The 20,317-nt window shown below is 42.9% G+C and overlaps 1 protein-coding gene across 1 annotated transcript; it reads right to left on the bottom strand.

The window, feature by feature from the left end:
* Nucleotides 1-6,510: 6,510 nt before the first annotated feature.
* On the bottom strand, nt 6,511-7,430 carry LOC147460087 (histone H3.2). The gene has a single exon (XM_086509952.1). It carries the CDS (start codon nt 7,342-7,344, stop codon nt 6,934-6,936), a length of 411 nt encoding a protein of 136 aa, XP_086366078.1. The 5' UTR covers nt 7,345-7,430; the 3' UTR covers nt 6,511-6,933.
* Between the last annotated feature and the right edge of the window lie 12,887 nt (nt 7,431-20,317).

The raw sequence follows: 20,317 nt of genomic DNA, 5'->3' as shown, positions 1-20,317 counted from the left end.
GTTCTTGCTCTCCACACTTAAAACATTTGTGGTCCTTGCGAAAAGCCTCAAGCTCTTCGGGAGAGGGTTTGTTTTTACCTTTGTAAACTCCCTTCTCCTTGGACCGGTTGTTGTTGTTGTTGGAATTTCCTTGGGAAAAATTTTGGGCATTGGTTTTCCCTTTGCATCATTCTTGTCTTCGCTTTCCATGGGCTTGACATTTTGCCTAGCTCCTTGTTGGAAATTGATGCTGGAAATTGATGCGGGAAGCAACCATAGTGTGGTGGATTACTTCGGTGATAGAACGAGGCAGTTAGGAGTTGACATACTCGGCCATCTCTTCAAGTAATCCCACACAAAATTGTTGCTTTTGCTCGACGAAGTCTATCTTTTGAAAGACAGTAGCCTCGAGATGTAAATCCCAAAACTTGTCTACATATTTGTGGATAGACTCATGGGAGAGAAGCTTCAAACTGCGCCATTCGGTAAGCACTTTGTCCTTTACATCGCTTTCAAGGAATTGCTTCATGATGGAAACTTGTACAGTTTTCCATGTCTTTGGGGCTTCGTCATTGCCACGAAGGCTAGTGTCAGGACAAGGGTCCTACGGGGCAAGGCCCAACCTAGGGGGTCAGGGACCTAGGCCAAGGGCTTGGACTAGACCAGTGTGGACTGGGGATCCGCTTAGGGCAAGAGCTAGGAGCTAGGCCTATATAAAGGGCGGTAGGGAGGAGGATCCTACGTCTTAGTCCCCTAGGTCTTACATTGGTATCAGAGCTATGGAGGAGGAAAAACTTGCTTTGCATGTGCTCTCTCTCTCTCTCTCCCTGGTAAAAGCCATCATGGCGTGGTGACAAGGAAGAATGACTGTGTTAGGCGTGGGAGTAGCTGCTTGCATGGAGGTGGCGGGTTCGACAGAGCGAAGCACCGTGTGCGCACACCCTTAGTCGAGGAACGGGGTGGCCTGCGACCTTCATCAAATGAGGAGTTCTCTCCCTCTTTCTGTTCGCCATACCCCACGGAGCTTCTTTCGACACACGGTCGCCTGTACGGCGCTCCATGGCGTGGGTCTTCTTATGCGCAGATAACGGCTGCCATCGCTGTGAGGGGAGAAGGTGAGTCCACACGTTTTAATTTTTTTTACTTTGGAAGCCCTAGGGTGCCCAAAGGGCCACCCAAGGGGCCCATCCCAGCATGGCAAAGGCCTGCAACATCTCGGCTTCGAGCAAGGCCTTCGCCTACCCCATGAAGACGGCAAGGCCATTTTTGCAAAGTTTCAACAAGGCCTCCAAGAACATCTTGGTTGCGGGAACCACTCCACGATTATGCGAAGAAGGTGCAGGTCCTGAGGGCCGCATGCACGAGACTTCCCAAGGGGAATGACCCTATTCTTGTCTTCAAATGTGGCTTCAGCAACATTTGAGCTTCAGCTGGAAAATCGCCACGACTACGATAAGACAAGGTGGGCCAATGATTATGACCACGACACAATTTCAAGGAATCTTGATGCAAGCAGTTTTGACATTTCGATACGGTTGCAAGCCTCGAGCTGTTCAAGGAACACACAAGCTCCAAAAAGATACTTGCAAAGCATGTATGAGAAATCATGTAGCAGTTCCCGATTCTATGAAGGGTTCTTTGACAGCTCAATTTTGCTACAAGCAACGCCTACTCTTGGCATTAATGGAATCCAGAAGAACAGAATCCAAGTAACTTCTTTAATTTTTTCATCTTGACGCTATACGATCGTCCAAAGCGTGCCAGCATGAATTCATCCAATGGGATTACACGGGAGCAAGGCTCGTCAAGAATGCTCATGGGTAGGGTTTGTGTAACACCACTAGAGCATTGAAGTTGCTCACAAGCTTCCAAATTGCTTGCAAATTGGGCAAGGCCCTTGGCAGCACAAAATCGAGCATCTATGAACCTTGATTCCAACTCATTCGATTCTTACGACGACCATTTGATCGGCAGGTGTACTTCATGAGGTACGCAGTTGGTATTTGTTCATTGCACATGGCGTGATAACTATGGTATGCAATGGGCGTCTACGATGGATCGTGGATATCATTCATAGACTCAAGTATGTACGAGATGCACATACTTTGCACATATAATTCTGTTTTTCCAACAGATCTACAAGTAGACAAGGTCGATTTTTTGTGCATGATCGACAAGGTCGAGTCTCTTTGGTATGACATCTGCTGTCAATAGCATTTGTTGGCCAAAATTGTTTTCTAGATCATTTTCAGCATGACGTATCAGGAGCAATTTCAGTGGCCAAAAATTGTGGGATACTTACAATGACTTGTTTAGCTACAAGTATTGCTAAACAACATTACAGAGGGTTGTTTATACATATAGTAAGGCTATAAGTTGTTAATGAAAAAGTTTCATTGTCTGTACTTAGAAGTGATCAATGTTTCACCTTCTATTGTGATTCAAACGTTTCAGCAAGGCTTGCAAAAGATTGCAACTAAAAGTATTTAGTTTCTTTTCAGAACTATTTACATTCCTTTTAATGCGTGCTAGGCGCATCACATTTGCTAGAAGTATTGGCAAGGATCATTATGGATATACAGGTTCGGGTTTGTTTTTGCTAAATGCATGCACACTAGGTGTTATGGGTCCTAGTGTTTAGCAAAGGCTAATTTGGAACGGCATACATACTCCTTAAGTTGTTGCTTATGAAGCATTTTGCACTAATATTTCTAGGAGATTACTTTTGGGTCTACTAATCACCAATAGAGGTCATGGCTCGGTTTGGGCATTTGTGGATTTTTTCAAGTTAACCACGATGGTTATTTCGGACATTGTTGATTCCTCACCAATGCTATACACTACTGTGATTCCCCGTTTACCAGTCATCTAGGATGAATGTCTGTAAACCGTGAGGAAAACTCACCTCAGTACTGCCTGTTAAAAGGGGATAGGCAGATTACAAAGAGTAATCTTGTACTGAAGGATAAGCAAAGTGAGTACGTTAGCACCAATCGATCCAATTAGTAAACATTTATTGCTCTTCTTGGAATTTACTTACTATCAGTTAATGCATGTTGCGACTCGGTAGTCTCTTCATGTATAAGTCAGGTTCTCAACCTTGACACTCGTTAGGATGGGGTTGTTTACTGATGAAATTTGAGAACAAGTCAAGGACTTACACTTGGCTGATAAGTTAGGTCAGCAAGTTACTTTCACAAAAAGTGAAAAGCGGTACTCTTCAGGTACATCTTTGTCGTGATAACTCGTTTAACATGCTCATGTGCGTTCTAAATGGAATCTATACACTAGATGGTTGCAAATGGACAACAATGTGGAAAATCAAGATGTTACTCTTGTTTCATTGAACCTCCTGCGGAACCGTGTTCCGGGCAACCAAACAGCTAGATCCATGAGGAATTCCGATTAGGAAAACATTAGTGTTCTTAAGAAGTTCTCCGCTTTTGTTTTCAAGGAGGAAAACTCTTCTTAAGGGGAGAGTAATGTCACGACAAAGGTCCTACGGGGCAAGGCCCAACCTAGGGGGTCAAGGACCTAGGCCAAGGGCTTGGACTGGACCAGTGTGGATTGGGGATCCGCTTAGGGCAAGAGCTAGGAGCTAAGCCTACATAAAAGGCGTTAGGGAGGAGGATCCTACGTCTTAGTCCCCTAGGTCTTACAACTAGTCCACCATTGACGAGCCGATTTATGGAAGTGCATAGCTACATGGAGGACTCCGTGAATCCCTCGTCTCCGAAGGCCGCATCAAATTGCTGGATGAAGGCCAATACTTTGTCAATAGCACCAAAGGTGCCATCATAAGTGAGAAAAGAGATACTCTTCCCTTCCTCTTTGAACTTCTTGAGCTTTTGTGACCTTCACCATGCAGAGTAAGATTTGCGATGTCCTCCCCTCTTATATTCTCTATGAGAATAGCCATAACTTTCGTCAAACGAGAAGAAAGGTAAAGAAGAAGGAAAAGAGGGTGACCTCTTTATTACCCTTTTCTTCCTTTGTTTCCTCTCTTCCCTTTTGGAGTGACGAGGAGAAGGATTGTGGATTGACCGTTTTCTCTTCGAATGAGTTGGCGATCGTCTAGACCGCAGTCTTCGTAGAGCCACATATTCAGAGAAACTTAAGGATTCATTACTTTCTCGTTCTTTGGATTCCTCCTCTCGTATGGGAGAGAATCTTCTTTTGGGGGTCTCATCAAGAGGCCTCCTAAGCTCTCTCTCTCCTCCTAGAGAGGAAAGAAAATCCCATAAGCACAAAGTTGTTGAGTAACTTTGGCTTGCAAATCAGGGTTTCCCATAGCTTGTTGTTGCATCCTAGTAACAAGATAATTGACAAACATGGAAGCGTCATCATTAACACATTTACGTGCAAAATCAAAGTTATCAATGCTCATTCTACTCTCTTGGTTATTGTCAGCCATGCTAATTATACTTATGTATAGAATACTTTGTGCTTTGGTACCCTCAAAAACCTTAGTCGCTACTCTTCTTTACCTTTGAAAATCAATTCTCAAGCAACCACACCCATGATTTAGACACTATCGATTGCAAAGACTAGTGGAGAGGGCCTAACATTACTCGGTTGATTATGGTTCCTATTGAGCTTGTTCGTAGCTCAATAGTGGTAAAGCCAAAGGCAAGCCCCGAGATTAATACTATAGTTTCCAACAACGTATCTTGAACTAAATCCTCAACCAAGATAATAGATCCATGTCCCACTTACGCTATTGCAATAAACAAACGCAACCTTTCATGGACAATTTAAGGACCTCTCTTCTTAAGCAAGAAAAGAGAAACTAATAGCTCTGATACCAAAGTAATGGAAATAGCCTAGAAACTTTGAAAATAGCGAAATTATGAAAATTAAAGAGAGCTTAAAGGACCTGATAACAATTGAGGACCGGATTTGTGAAGCCAACCCCCCACCCCGATACGCTTTTGTATTATAGATTCTTCCATCAAGAAAAACTTGGTACAATATAATCTTTATGTTCCTTGTGACCTAAATAATACAATGAAAATGAAAAGCTTCATACATCACGAACATAACATAAACTTTGTAAAAAACATTAACTATTCCAAAACCACGAACACTTTCAAAAGTGGAGAGAGCTAACGGGAAATGAAGGTAAGGAAAAAAAAGAAGAAACATTCATAAGAGAAAGAAGCAATTACTCACTTATCATCATTACATAATAGCATAGTAATGAAGGTGGAAAAGATGGCAAGCTTAAGCATTGAAGCATGACTCTTGGTTAGCTTTTGCTTTTAACATATGAACAATTATTTTAGCAATATCAAAAAAAGAATGTGAATAGTCAAAGAGTAAAACAAGTTTCTCTTTTCTTTTGACATAGTGAATTCAAAGCTCCCTTTTAAAGAGGGTTCCTACACGAAGCATCCCAATTGTTGGCCATCAACACCTAGATTGTAGCCAAGGCCCATCCCTCATCACTATATTACAGACATGGTCAAATGAGATCAATGGTGGAGGAGGAAAAGACAAGGCACATCAATCATGGACCGTTAGATCTAAGGTTGCTCAAAATTTACCAATTTGTATGAATTTACAAACTTGCCCCGAATTTACTAATCAGTCCACATTTACAATGACACTCAAATCCCCTATATTTCAACGTACACATGAGAGTGTAGTGGTTAGTACACATGGCTCATGGTGGAGAGGTCGGGGGTTCAAAATACGAAGTGCAGATCAACCCAAATTTATAAGCCTACCCAAACTTACTTTTCATCCCAAATTAACCAAACACCCCAAATTTACCAAATGCGCATCTGATGACCCATATCACCTCAACTATCGATCCCATTTGAGCATGCACATGCGAGAGTGTGGAGGAAGGCCTATGCCTTCATAAGGCTTAGACAAGGGGGGGGTTCCTATGGGCAATTTGTTGTAATCAAGGCTTTTTGTTTTTGTTGTGCAAGTACTTTGATACCATTATTGCACTCAATGATTATGAAAACGTGACAAACAAATTGTTTGCAAAGACAATGGCGAGAATGAAGAAGTCAATGCATAGATAAGGCCCAATCCAACCCTGCACACAAGGTATGCTCTTCCTGCATGTATGTATTTATACTAAGAGTTAAAACTCAAAAGGAAAGGGATATATACCACTATAAAAAAATAAATTTTGCAGGAATTAAAAAAGCTTTCCTTTAAAGTAAGTCTAAGGAAGATGTTACAATGGCTCCAAAGAAGTTTTACATAAAGCAAAGGTGTTCATAGACTTGGAGATTTCGAACAAGTGTTCCTCATTTGAAACAAGCATTAACTTGATGTGAGCACAAATTGGTGATTAACCCCTCAAAGAGAACCTTTGAACACATCCACCAAAAACAACCTAGAATACTATGACTGCTCAATCAACAAGCAACAATTGAATCTTTTATTTTTATTTTTTTTCAAGGGAAACCCTAAAAACCTCCACAATGTAATACAACTTATTAGCTATCGATTATATTTTGGCATTTGGGCAAGAACAATTGAAGACAGCACGCATTTCAAACAAGAACCTGACAAAAAAATGAAAGCTAACACAGTCAATTCCGCTGGAAGAGACTACATTCAAGAAGACCTTCATATGTGAGCTATGTCTGCTTCAAGCAAAACCTAAGCTTGTGGCAGGATCCTGTTTTCTGACAAGAGCTTCAAAAGGGGATAGGCTATAAGCTTAATTTTACATTACCCGATCTGAGTGGAGCTAGAAAGCTCTGCAAGAGCATGAAAATTTAAAACAGAGCGCGAATAATGCGTTATACAAACTTGGTGATTGAGCTGCACTCGAGAGCACTAACGCCATCATCATCATCATCAGCTAGAAGCTCAATTCTAAACAAGACAATGAGTGTGTTGAGCCTAGCAAAGCAGATATTGAGACATCCCATAGAGAAGGATGGTGTATAAATACACCTTTGGAAGCGAACAGAGAAAGAGATTCTACGCCCTCTCACCACGAATGCGTCGAGCCAACTGAATATCCTTGGGCATGATAGTCACACGCTTGGCATGAATAGCACAGAGATTCGTATCCTCAAAGAGACCCACAAGGTAAGCCTCAGCAGCCTCTTGCAGGGCCAACACAGCAGAGCTCTGGAAGCGCAGATCGGTCTTGAAATCTTGAGCAATTTCGCGAACCAGCCTCTGGAAGGGCAGCTTGCGGATGAGCAGCTCTGTGCTCTTCTGGTACTTTCTGATTTCTCGCAGAGCCACGGTTCCAGGGCGGAAGCGATGGGGCTTCTTCACTCCCCCTGTTGCAGGGGCCGACTTGCGAGCAGCCTTTGTTGCAAGCTGCTTGCGAGGCGCCTTGCCCCCTGTTGACTTGCGAGCTGTCTGCTTGGTGCGAGCCATGGTGAGAGAGTAGAACTCAAAGAAATGAAGAGGACCTCAAGACGATTGCACAGACAAATTGCTCTCACTCCATGGCGCTATCGCACCTGTTTTAAAACCCACCTCCTCTTCCGGCTCTACGGAATCGACGGGCCTCCCCCTCTTCTCCTCATCCAACGGTCTAAAACGTCGATCTCCATGCCCTGTCCTCATTGGCTATCGTTTGGATTCACGATGAAAGCCACTCCTCTGATTTCTCTTTTTACTTATTAACTGTGAAAAGTTAAGTTGCAGATCGCGTTTCAAGATCTCCGTTTTGGCTCTTCAATGTCCATGGACAAGTCCTTTCATTTTGAACCACAACCAATTCATCTAGTGGCAACTTGTGATTGGGCTCCAAATGTTGAATGTAATTATTATCACTAGTACGGCCTGCCGCCTCTCTCTCTCTCTCTCTCTCTCTCTCTCTCTCTCTCTCTCTCTCTCGTGCACAGGGGCTTCTCTAAGTTTTGGAGTTTAGCCTTCATGTTGCAGATTTCGACAAGTGTAAAGGGCTCCCCCTTCTGCCATATTAGATATCAGCAGCGCATGCTTTTTTATTTTATTTTTTTTTATTGTCATCGACCTGCATCACAATTAGAACCTCCACCTAGATACGCTTTTTGACATGGAGAAGGGCAATGATGGGTTGAAAGCTTTCGTATCGTTTTAAAGGTTGCAATACAAAGCTGGAAGCCGACGTCGTTTGGGCGGTCGCTACAGGAAGGACAACGCCAAGTGGTGTGTGGTGGAGGAGGCCGTTGGTAGGCAAGAAACGCGCAATTGGAGGAGACGCCATGGACGGACAGTAACAAGGTCTGTACTCAGCCCGAGGAAAGCAATGCAGAGGCTTTAGCAACTGCGATGGCTAAAGGGTTGAGGGGGGGAAGATCGTGCAAAGATGGGAATTCCGTAGAGGATTGTCACACTGATTTTGGTGGGTTTACAGCTCCCTCGAGGTCATCCTGCCACTTCATGAAGTGGCAGTTCCCATGCCCTGGGCCTCGACTCTATTTAGAGAAGCCTCAAAAGGCTCTAAAAGAAAGAATCGGGTAGTTTTATGGGGACTGGCAGTTTTTAGGAAGGTTTAAAAAAAGTGCATCGGGAAGGAAATGTAGCAAGGCGTAACCAAGGAGATAACGAGCTCTAGCAAGGAGCAAGCAAGGAGATAACCAGCAAGCAGAGGAATAGTACGACCTGTTTTTTCTTGGTGAGCCAAAGGTCCTTTTGCGGCTCTTTGAGCCCACAAATGGCCACGTGGTATCAAAAAAAAATTTAAAAAAAACAAGCAGTAGCGCAATGAAAAGCAATGCAGCTCCTACATGTGTTATAAATACGATCTGCAACTTGATTTGACTAAATAGAGGAAAGGCAGCGGCAAGGGATCAGAGGTAGAGTCAGAGTTAATGGACATGAGCCGAGCAGACGAAGCACACTACGCTAGCAAGGAAAAGCTATTGAAATCAAAACTTATCCAGCAAGGTTTTTTCTTCAATCTACTTGGTACTAGCCGCGAGACAAAAAGGGGTTGTAGCAAAAGTAGTGCAGTATAGAGAGAGAAGAGAGAGAGAGAGGGAGAAAGAGAGAGAGAGATGAGATGATGTAATTAATGTAAATAATAAATTTCAAAAGAGAGAGAGAGAGAGAGAGAGAGAGAGAACGATGGTGCTTTGAAGAAGATATAGGGCTCGTAGCGAAAGTAGTAACTGGTGAGATGCAACTGCTCAGCTGAAGCTATCTACAAGTGCAATTGAGTCTGAAAGTATAAAGGAGATATGCTATGCAGAGCTATGCAAGCCAGAAGGATCTCAAGCTTTTGAAGATTGATGTTGACTCGTAGCTTTACAGTGCCACGAGAGGTGGGTTCACCCCAATCAAAACATGCAGAGAAATGCCGTTGCAACCAGGTTGCAAAAGAAGAGAAAGATAGCAGGCTATTCCGCAGGAAATTCAGCTCTGTTGACTCCTGAATTGTGAAGGGCGAGTGAACCAGCTGTAAGTTGAAGGCCAAAGGCTATCGGCATTAGGCATGGTGGCAGTGCAGATGGGGCCGAGAGAGGAGAGGTGTCCAGTTCACGGGTGGGAAGACAGCTTGTCAAATTAAGCATCATTTGAAGGAAACAAGTGTGGAGCTAAGACCTTCACAATGAGATTGCTAGGCAGGGACTTTTGGATATGTATGACAATTGTGGCAAGGAAGAAGCAATGGGTTGTTTTAACGAAGGGAAGGCCTTTCAGTAGCTATAAATGCGATAACTTCACATAGCAATGACAAAATTCACACAAAAGGGTGAGCTCAAGGACTATTGGAGAAACATGTTGTGCTTGACAGTATATGTGTCAAATGTGGTGCCTTTACAAAAGCACCTAATTTTTTTTTGTAGTGGGTGAGCTTTTGAGGTTTAGCGGCCCTACAATTGGCCACTTGGCATTATTCAAACCACAGTAAACAATGTGAAAAGTCTCACGTAATCTTAATATTATTGGACGGCCAAGAGTGACAAATATCGTGAAAAGTCTCATGTAATCTTAATATTATCACACACTCAGTTGCGATAAAGCACGTAGACCTTTTGATCACCTAAAGCTGACTTATATACTTTATTTGGCGGATTTGCGGGGGGAGGTTATTTCTATGCCGGTCAATGGTTTCAGATTGCGCCATTATGTTTCACCTACCCCGATTCAGTGCCCCTTTGCTGTGGTACAAAAGCCGGAAGCCGCCCTAATCATGATTGGGGATTCTTTTGCATGCAATCTTGGAAAGCGGGAAAGGAGCTATGATGGTTGCGACACCGTGGATCGCCCTATTTTGGGAACTTATTGTGAGAGGGTTACTACATGCAGACGATTATTGTTTTGCTTCTCCTATTTTGTGTATCGCTCATCCTAGCTTTATATTCTCTGCTCCTACATCTCATCGTCGCCATGACGACTTCTCTCCTACAACGTATCCCCTTCACTCACATACAACAGCTAGCCCTTCGACGAGTGGATGCCTGGTTGCAAGACTTGCGGCTACGCGTGTTCGCCAACTTGGACTGGCAAGGGATACCTGTTCACCCGCAGTGAGCGGGTTTGATTGAGAAACTGGCTGCTGGAGATATTGTGGTGTTGAATAATCAACAGATTCAGTTGACAGCCGAAAGGATCTCCAGGTGTTGTTTTTTACCCAACGATGGCATGGTGCGCGCGTCTCATGTGATTCCTGCTGCAAATGTCGAGCAGGAGTTTGGTTTGAAAGTAAAAGGTGAATATAAGCTTTCAGGGTTGTCAAATGTAGCAACCAGGGATGTGTATAGATGGTTTCTCGAGGCGATTTGGCTACAAGCCAAAACCTATACCATCTCGACCAGAGCAAGAAATGTTTTGCATTCGGCCAACTTTGGGCCAGTGGCTTGGGCAGTAGTCAGAGAAAGACTGCTGGCAGAATGCCAAAGAGTGATGGCATAGTTGGCGCAAAATACCCCAACCAATACAAAAGTTGGCCAACTACTCACACTGATTTTTTCCTTAAGGGAAGTTTTTCCTCTCACCCTGCGTCCTCTATGCCACTTTGAAGATGATCGATTGGTGGTCCAAGGGACTGTTGCTCCTTTGTCACAAACGCAAAGTTTGGCAGTTCCTGCTGGGGAAACACAGCAGCAGAATGTTGGCACTGGGGATTTATCGGGTCCTTCGACGGCAGTGGTATCCTCTGAAGCCCAAGAGATGGCCACTGCAGGTGCAGGATCAGCAACCCGCAAGCGCGGCAGGGAGGAGCAAAAATTTTCTACACCACCTCCGGTGACTGCATCTCCTGGGTCGGAGGATTCTGTGGTGGCACGCTGGCGCTGCCGAATGCAGGAGAGAGTGGCAAGTGCTACTCCACTGAGGACGGGCTCTCCGGCTGCGGACGCTTCCTCACAACCAGAAACATCTGGAACTACCAATGCGGCTTCCTCGACGGGAGGTACTCTTCCCGCAGCGCTACCCTGGGAGGCTACGGCAGCAAACCCTGCTGACCAAGTACAGGCGTGCGGCACTTTTTTTAGCATACTTGTAGAGTCTATTCGTGCGGCCTGGCCAGCCCCCGCCACAGAGGGAAGAGTTAATGAGCTGGAAGCGCAGGTAGCGGCCTCGCAAACTCGCATTGCCAAGTTGACCAACCAAAATGAAGATCTGACTACAAGAGCTCGCTAGCAGGATGCAAAAATACAAATGCTTTGGGGGGCTAATGCTGCATTTGTGGCTTCTATTCAAGAGGAACTCCTTCAATTGAGAACGCAGCATAGCCTTGCCTCATACTTAGCCTTGCACCCTGGTGATGTAATGATCAGTATGAATGATTTGGATGCATTGGCAGTGGAGATGCAACAGGATCTCCGTGTCTTTTTAGACAATCAACTACAAAGATGGAGCACACGCTTATCTGCTGAGGTGAGAGCGTAGCCACCCACTCAGCAGGTTGTGGTGCAGCAACCTGAGTCATCCAACACTGACAGAGGTAAGAGTGTTGTTCCCGAAGGTTTTGATGTTGTTGATTGGGCGCAAGATACAGAGGATTGTGCTGAAGCCCAGGCTCATGTATCTCGTTTGCAGAAAATGATTCATCGATTTCATAAGGAGCGACGCAGGGTCTGTTTTTGGGTGGAGACCTTGGCTCATTCTTTCTCTCTCAGTCTACCCCCCCCTAGATACCTTTCTCGCTATTATCCTTTACATACGCCTCTTGCTCCTTTGCCACAGGTGCCGCAATCTATTTCTTTGCCAACGCAGTTTATTCCTCGGGCTCCTTGGACGGAACATATTGAGATAGATCCACATCTTTTGGATGAGGTCTATCGGGCACACACTTCAGATTTTAGAGGCTTTGGCTACATTGATATTTCCTCTTCACCAGAACAGGTCAAAGAGCAACAACCGGAACCTTCCAACTGGAGGGGCTGAGTGTGGGTTCGCGCAATCCACTGTGCGTGCCTGGTGTTACGGCATTAGCCGCACATGCGGTCCTGCGGAGGTCTGGACACTGCGGATCAGGAGTCATGCGGTATGCGGCGGCCGTGGCGGCAGTTCTTCACAGGATATCATGGGACAGGAGTGTGTGCACCGTTCCCGATCTGTGTTGGAGCAACGGCGGTTGTATATGGAGGGGCATACCTGTCTTTTGATGTAACCCAACCAATCTCTATGATATTCAGGGAATCTACTGTTGTAACTCTATGTTTGGATCACACATGAATGAAGCAAGCAGTGTTCTGTGCCTGTGTATTGTATACTGTCTTCTATCGTCATTCTATGTGTTGATGTTCATATAATGTAGTTGCGGGTAATCATTCCCGTAATGCCTATTGCTCCTGTGCGGGCAATAGCCATTACAGGAACAAGTTGATGATGCCCCATATATGCAAAATTTGAGTGTAGGTCAGGACGATGGACATTCTACTAGTCCTGAGCAAAGCTTTGATGAGGCACTTGGCATACCTTGAAGACTGCAAGTGCAAGAAGGATGCACATAGGAAATAGGACACCTAGGAGTGATCCTAGATGACATAGATGTGAGAGAGCAAGAAATATAGTGTAGAGATTGATGCATGATAGTTATGTGGCTTTGAATTATGTGTATATGGCAAAAAGTTTATAGGATGTAGAACTAACTTGCTTTGAGGATACTTTTGATTTGAAATGGTAAAAATCCATGGATGAGAAGATGGCTAACAAGCATGTAAAATCCAAAGACTTAGCACCAGGGGATTATGTGCTTGTCTATACTATGCCAAACTAGATAAGTGGATGCAAGTGAAAAAATATCACTTGCCATTGACACAAGAGATGCTCAAAAGAGCACATGCAACTAGAAACAGGAAAGAGAAGCAAGACCTCAAGATTCAATAGGAACAACAAGAATCCAAAGAGCACGCAGCCAAAAGGAAGCAAAGAAAAGAATAGCCTGAGACACATAAAATCGTGCAGATACATCTGATTACAAGCATTTGGGAGGATGAAGAAAATGTGGACCCATACATTTTTGTAAAGCTAGGAACAGAATTGGTACCTATTCATGATTTGGTTGACTCCGGTTCTCATTTGAATACAATCAAATGGAATCTATACCAACAAATGCCAGAATTGGTCAATCAGCTCATACTTGGTACACCATGGCAACATAAATATAATTCGTATATATAATGTCTCACAACGAGGTGCATGTTACAGCAAGAAACCAAGTAACCTTTGTAAATTTTTCTTCCATATGGAAGATACCAGGTATCTTTTGGAGAAGGTCTGGAACCAAAAAAAAAAATGAATCCAATAGTGCGACCACAATAGAGACACAACAAACAATATAAACCACTACAACTGTCGGGTGTATTGATAGCCTTAAAGATGTAGCTGCCATTTGTCTACTCCCTTTAGTACAAGTCATGGAGGCATAATCACCTATCATTTGGGACACCTCAAAAACAAAGCAAATGTGGATACCTAAACAGCCAGGTGATTAAGTAAAGCCAAAGTCAACCAAAGCACGGACTACATGGCAGATTTGGATACCTAAAGGAACCCCACGAGTTCAAGGAATTTTTTTGGATCCCCAAAGCTCAACTATCATTTTCACAAGAACGACAACAATCTACTTCCGTAACTACTGCAATACAGAATGTCAAGTGGACTACTTCACTTCCAAAGCCGCGAATATTCCAAAACACAACAAAGTGGATATGAAACCCCAAGGACATGGAATAAAAATCAAAACAAAAGTGGATTCCAAAGCAATGAGGATTGACAAAAGGAACATCCAACTTAGATGTGCCTCGTCCACCTCAACACTCTTCCAAATTTACAACCACTATCAAGGTATGCGGCCTATTTCTCAATCACAATTTCAACCATCAAACAAAAACAATCCTTTGATAATTTGCCAAGGAGCTATTGAGCTTATGAATGTGCTTTGGGCAAGCATGGATTACTAGCTCCATGCAAATACCAATGCACTTTGATTGTTGGTGAGGATAGCATAAGGCATCTCAACCATACCTTATGGATGACACACAAGTCATCCATAAGGCATCTCAGCCAAACACACCCAAATGTAGCTATGAAATCTATCCTTTATTAAGACTCATACTAGGAGTGGCCACTATAGGCTTCTTCTTGCTCAATCATGATATGCACGAGCTGCCAATCATGAGACCATAGCCACTACTAGTGGAAACTCATGTGTCGTAGCAACAAACCCAATTCAAACTTGCCAAAGTATATAATTTTGGTGGTGATAGCCATTTTTTGACTCTCTGTAATTTCCATAGTGAGCTACCTCACCCTACCAAAATCACCTAAACACTGTGACTATCCCTACCTTTTCATTGTACATAGGCGTGTGTGAGTTACGGGACTTTTCCCATATCTCCTTAAAACTCTCAGCTAGCTAATCATTGGGTTAGTTGAGCCAAAAAAGTATATAAAATCAAAAAATAAAATATATTATGGCCCTTTTTTGTGTAAATATTTCATTGTATATAGGATCTAAATATAAAGAATTTTCATAATTATTTTAGTATTTATTTAAATATTTCTACCTAGGTATGTGTTATTTGCCTATATATGCTATGTATATCGGCTCACCATTACCACAATTTTTCTTACCATTTTTCATACTCTTTATTCCATATAGAAAGCTCTCTTATTTTTGGTGTGAATCCACTCCTAGGAAAAAACCTCAAAAATACCTTTCACCATCAGTCATTGCCTTTCACTAAATTCCTATTTCCTACAGGTATTATTTCTTACCTCTTGTAAACAAATATACATCAATAATAAAAAATGAGGGCCCTCCTCATTTGGTTCCCTATATTTTCATATATATGTATATATTTTTATATAGTCCACACTATTCTAGATTCCATGAATTGTTTATGTATACTAGCCTGTTTTTTTTCCATCATACCCATATATTATATTTATGCATAATCCACAACCATGCATATTTTCAAACCCGTAAGAATCAATTAGGTCATGCTCTAATGCAAGGAGGGGCTCACCTTTGGAGTCTTATGCAAATTCAACAAGAAGGGGGCCACTGAAGACTTTTTTTGTGAAGAAAAATAGGCTTTTTGGTGGGATTTTTTATATTCATCTCCACTCCCAATTTGAAGTGAAGATTAGAAGACAAAATGTGGACCAAGACTTGAATAATCACCTTAAAAAAATTTCATAATTTTGAAGCTATCATCGGTGAGGTATGATTTTTTGATTGGACCCCAGCCTGCCCACTTTTCTCACAAGTAGCCCATAGTTTTCTCTCACCTCTTTCCACACTTCTACACACACACACACACTCACTCATTCCTCTCAATCCCTCACTCAAACCTGCACCTTCCATGGTTTCTCTCACCTTGTTCACCATTAACCTCCCCTCTTACTTCCATAGCTCTCATAAGAGCTCTACATGTACATACACCATCTCTATGCCTTTCTCTATTACTTCCAAAGTACAATTCCATCTTACCCCTTCTCTATATACATAAAATTCAGCATGTAAACCATGCTTAACCTCTGAAAATTGAGATATCTCATCAACCAACTTGCCAATTTCATCGCGGTAAATCAACCTTGACAGCGGTGGCATAAAGAAGAGAAGAAGAAAAAGAAGATCGATAGTCATTTTGAGAACCTGCACTAGTAAGTCCAAAACTTCTTCAAGCTTCACCATCACAAGGATTTCCTCACTTCATTAAACCATCTTACTTCAACCATCCACATCATTCTACGCATTGTAAATATATCATTAACTTTCTAGTGAGTACTAACACTAACCACTAACATACTAACACAAAATAGCCATTGACCTAACCATTAAAGACACCTCACCTCAAGAAATGTGCATAGTAACTCTCTCTCTCTCTCTCTCTCTCTCTCTCTCTCTCTCTCTCTCCCCTTTCTTAAAACTCTACTTTCACCTTATGTACCATCAATAATGCTCTCTTTTGAGACAACATCCATGACTCAAGCAGACAAAGAAGGCCCACAATGTTTTGATATTAAAAAAATCATAATCCTGATTTGTTAGCTTGTAAATTAGGATTTTCAAATAATCTTAATGAGGGTCTCCAACATATAAATAGGCCCCTCTCCTTCTTGTAAAACACTCTATGTGTGAGGAGAGACTTAGGCGTAGCAACCACCTTGTGAGATTCACTTTTGGTGTGAGAGAAGCTTTCAAGTTACACATTACAAGTGAGACAGTGTGAGTTCAAAATCTCAAAAACACTATTGTATATGTTCTTCCATCATCAATAAATTGAGGTTTGGTGTATCAAAGGCGTGAATCGACGTTCAAATCTTCATCCTTCCAATTGTACAATACGGTTTGGTGAATTCAAGGTGACTTGTGCATTGTAAGTTTTTATCATTTGATCTTGTGATAGTGTGTTTTCATTGCCAATTTTGTACCCACCATTGTAAGAGGGTATTGTGGTGAGAGGTCTCCCACACCCTAAGACAGTGTATGTGTATGTTGCAGGGATTTCAAAATGACGTGATCACACTATAATTTCAGGTTAATAACAATAGAAATGCAAACTAACAAATATTTTGTTAATTGACATTCATCTTTTTTGACCTCCAGGGAGACCTGGAGACCGGCTCGTAGCCCGCCGGCCTAGTGAATTTTCCCGGCAGTCACGCCGGGTAAAGCTATTTGCCCGCCGGGCCCGCACCAAACTTTCTGGCAGCTTTCCACATTCTCAAAGCAGTGTAGCAGTAATTTTTTAAACCCTTCCTTATTTTATTGATGTTTTTTTGAGTTTTTTGCGTTAAAACTTAAAGGTTTAAATTTTCTTTTATCAAATCATCGTACGTGGACTGGCACATGGTTGCAATTGCGGCTAGGTGTGTCTTTGCAAAAGCGTACAACGATTATGTTTTATATTGCTCCCAGTCATTCATGCTTCGGCACATGGTTGCAATTGCGACTAGGTGTGTTGCTGCTAGAATGATAGGAGCATTTGTTTGAAAGAAGTAACCGTGCGTGAATGCACTGGCACATGGTTGCAATTGCGGCTAGGTGTGTCATTGCAAAAGCGTAGGGTGATTATGTTTTATGTTGCTCCCAGTCATTCATGCTTCGGCACATGGTTGCAATTGCGACTAGGTGTGTTGCTGCTAGAATGATAGGAGCATCTGTTTGAAAGAATTCACCGTGCGTGGATGCACTGGCACATGGTTGCAATTGCGATTAGGTGTGTCATTGCAAAAACGCAAGATGACTATGTTTGATGTTGCTTCCCGTCATTCATGCTTCCTATGGTGCTGCTAGATTGACAGGAGCATCTAATGCATGAATGTGTGCTCAAATAATTTCATAATGCTTCATATGCTTGAATCTTGAAAGAAGACATCGTGTGTGGATGCACTGGCACATGGTTGCAATTGCGACTAGGTGTGTCATTGCAAACGCGTAGGATGACTATGTTTTATGTTGCTCCCAGTCATTCATGCTTCGGCACATGGTTGCAATTGCGACTAGGTGTGTTGCTGCTAGAATGACAAGAGCATCTGTTTGAAAGAATTCACCGTGCGTGGATGCACTGGCACATGGTTGCAATTGCGGCTAGGTGTGTCATTGCAAAAACGCAAGATGACTATGTTTTATGTTGCTTCCCGTCATTCATGCTTCGGCACATGGTTGCAATTGCGACTAGGTGTGTTGCTGCTAGATTAACAGGAGCATCTGTTTGAAAGAAGTCACCGTGCGTGGATGCACTGGCACATGGTTGCAATTGCGGCTAGGTGTGTCATTGCAAAAGCGTAGGGTGACTATGTTTTATGTTGCTCCCAGTCATTCATGCTTCGGCACATGGTTGCAATTGCGACTAGGTGTGTTGCTGCTAGAATGACAAGAGCATTTGTTTGTAAGTTGTCGTACGGTGAGGCATTGGCACATGGTTGCAATTGCGATTAGGTGTATCACTGCAAAAGCGTACGAGATCTATGGTCTATATTGCACTTTTTCTTTCACGTAGAAAAGATCCAAATGCATTGGCACATAGTTATATTTCACAATGTGTTGTTTGCAATAATACCATTGCAGGCAAAATGGATCCTTCTGCTACTTCAATGATAGAGTTCAAAAAGAAAATTAGACAATTGTTGATTACGATCATCAGTGCACTAGATCCCGACGATATAGCGCAGATTGTTGCACATGAGTCTAGATTGCAATCATTATACAGTGAGATAGCCCGCAAAATGTTGTTGTTATATCCAGACAAAACAACCGAATCAATAAACTCATTACTGAGCAGTTGGGTGGGCAATTTGCCCAAGGTGGCCTCTGATTTGAAAGAGGAATGCCCTCAAGAAGTAGACAAGGGTAAGCTAGAGCATTGGAACACTAGATGGAGAGCTAAAAAGGAGAGGTCAAGGCGAGCATCCCACATAGACACACAGTTTGGCCTCTGATTTGAAAGAGGAACGCCCTCAAGAAGTAGACAAGGGTAAGCTAGAGCATTGGAACACTAGATGGAGAGCTGAAAAGGAGAGGTCAAGGCGAGCATTCCGCATAGACACACAGTTTGGCCTAAGCAAGAAAATGCGAATGGCTATCACCAGAGTTGTGGGGAGCAGCCAAGTTGGAGAACCGTTTATTGAGGAGGCTGCCATTGAGGGAACATCGGATTCTACTGCTTCTACCAGTCACCTGGAGAGCAGTATATACAATTCTGAATGTAGTATGACTCTGGGCATTCCAAATAAGTCCATTAAGAAGATCAAGAAACTTGGGTCAGGGGCTTATGGCACAGGGTGGCAAGTTCAAATCAAAGGGATCAGTTTCCTTCCTGCAACGAATACTTATTGTGCCAAGGAGTTCAAAGGACAGGCCAAGCATTAGTGGAAAAGCTTTTCATCAGAAAGTGGGGTAGATCTCAACCATAGAGGGATTGTGAGGAGTATTGCCCACTCTGTAACGTTGCCATGGTTTCTGATATTCCCCTACTTCAATGGGGGAACTTTAGGTGATCTTATGGAGACAGTGCCCCATCCACATGGCTCTTTCACGACGCTTGTAGCGCATCAAGAGGGGAAAGGAAAGATCCCTGAAGACTTTAAATGGGAGCAGCCCTCTGAAGACCAGAAAACACGTAGCGCATCAAGAGGGGAAATCAAAAAAAGGCTACACTGATTGTCATTCATTGATTTAAAAAATGGTGGTTACTCTTATATCAATTGATTGTCGTAAGATGGTGGTTATTATTATATCAATTGATTGTCGTAAAATGGTGGTTACTCTTTTATCAATTGATTGTCGTAAAATGGTGGTTACTCTTATAGCAATTGATTATCATTAAGTTTGTATGCCGTAACTGAAGTATAATGTTTAATCAGGATATGGATAATGATAATCAAAGGGCTAAGCGCGCTTTTGAGCGTCTCAGATCCATGTGTCAAAGCGGTGGAGTGAATGACACCGCTCAAATTGCAGCTTGTTGCTCCCAGTGGGCCAACCCAGTGGGTACACAATGGAAAGAGGTGAACTCTAGGATTGACCGAGAAATGGTCAAATCCATATGGCCAGGCGTTGCAGATGACAACATCAAGAAAGGCCGACTCAAGCTATCACAATGCATTAATGCAGACATACGAGACAATGGAGAGAATATATATCTCGATGTTATGGGTCATCCTATGCATCATATGGATTGTCCATTGTGGTTTGCCAAGATGTTATACATGCATTATGTCTTGGGTGAAGCAGTGGACTTCAGCTCAAGGACACCTCATATGACGGTTGAGGACATTCGCAGTAGTGCAATCACCGTCACACGGCAAGAGATGTCATTGGCACTAGAAGGTGCATCAATGAAAGTGCACCAAGTTAAGGAGGAGCTCCAAACTCAACTCAGGCAAGAATCACAAGCTACACAAGGCTCTCATGTAGAAGCAACCCTAAATAGAGACTTGCAAAGGGAGGTGAAGG

This window comes from Adiantum capillus-veneris, chromosome 4 (assembly GCF_014529385.1).
Source record: "Adiantum capillus-veneris isolate H3 chromosome 4, ASM1452938v2, whole genome shotgun sequence".
NCBI lineage: Eukaryota > Viridiplantae > Streptophyta > Polypodiopsida > Polypodiales > Pteridaceae > Adiantum > Adiantum capillus-veneris.
This window is presented reverse-complemented; position numbering and strand designations above follow the sequence as displayed.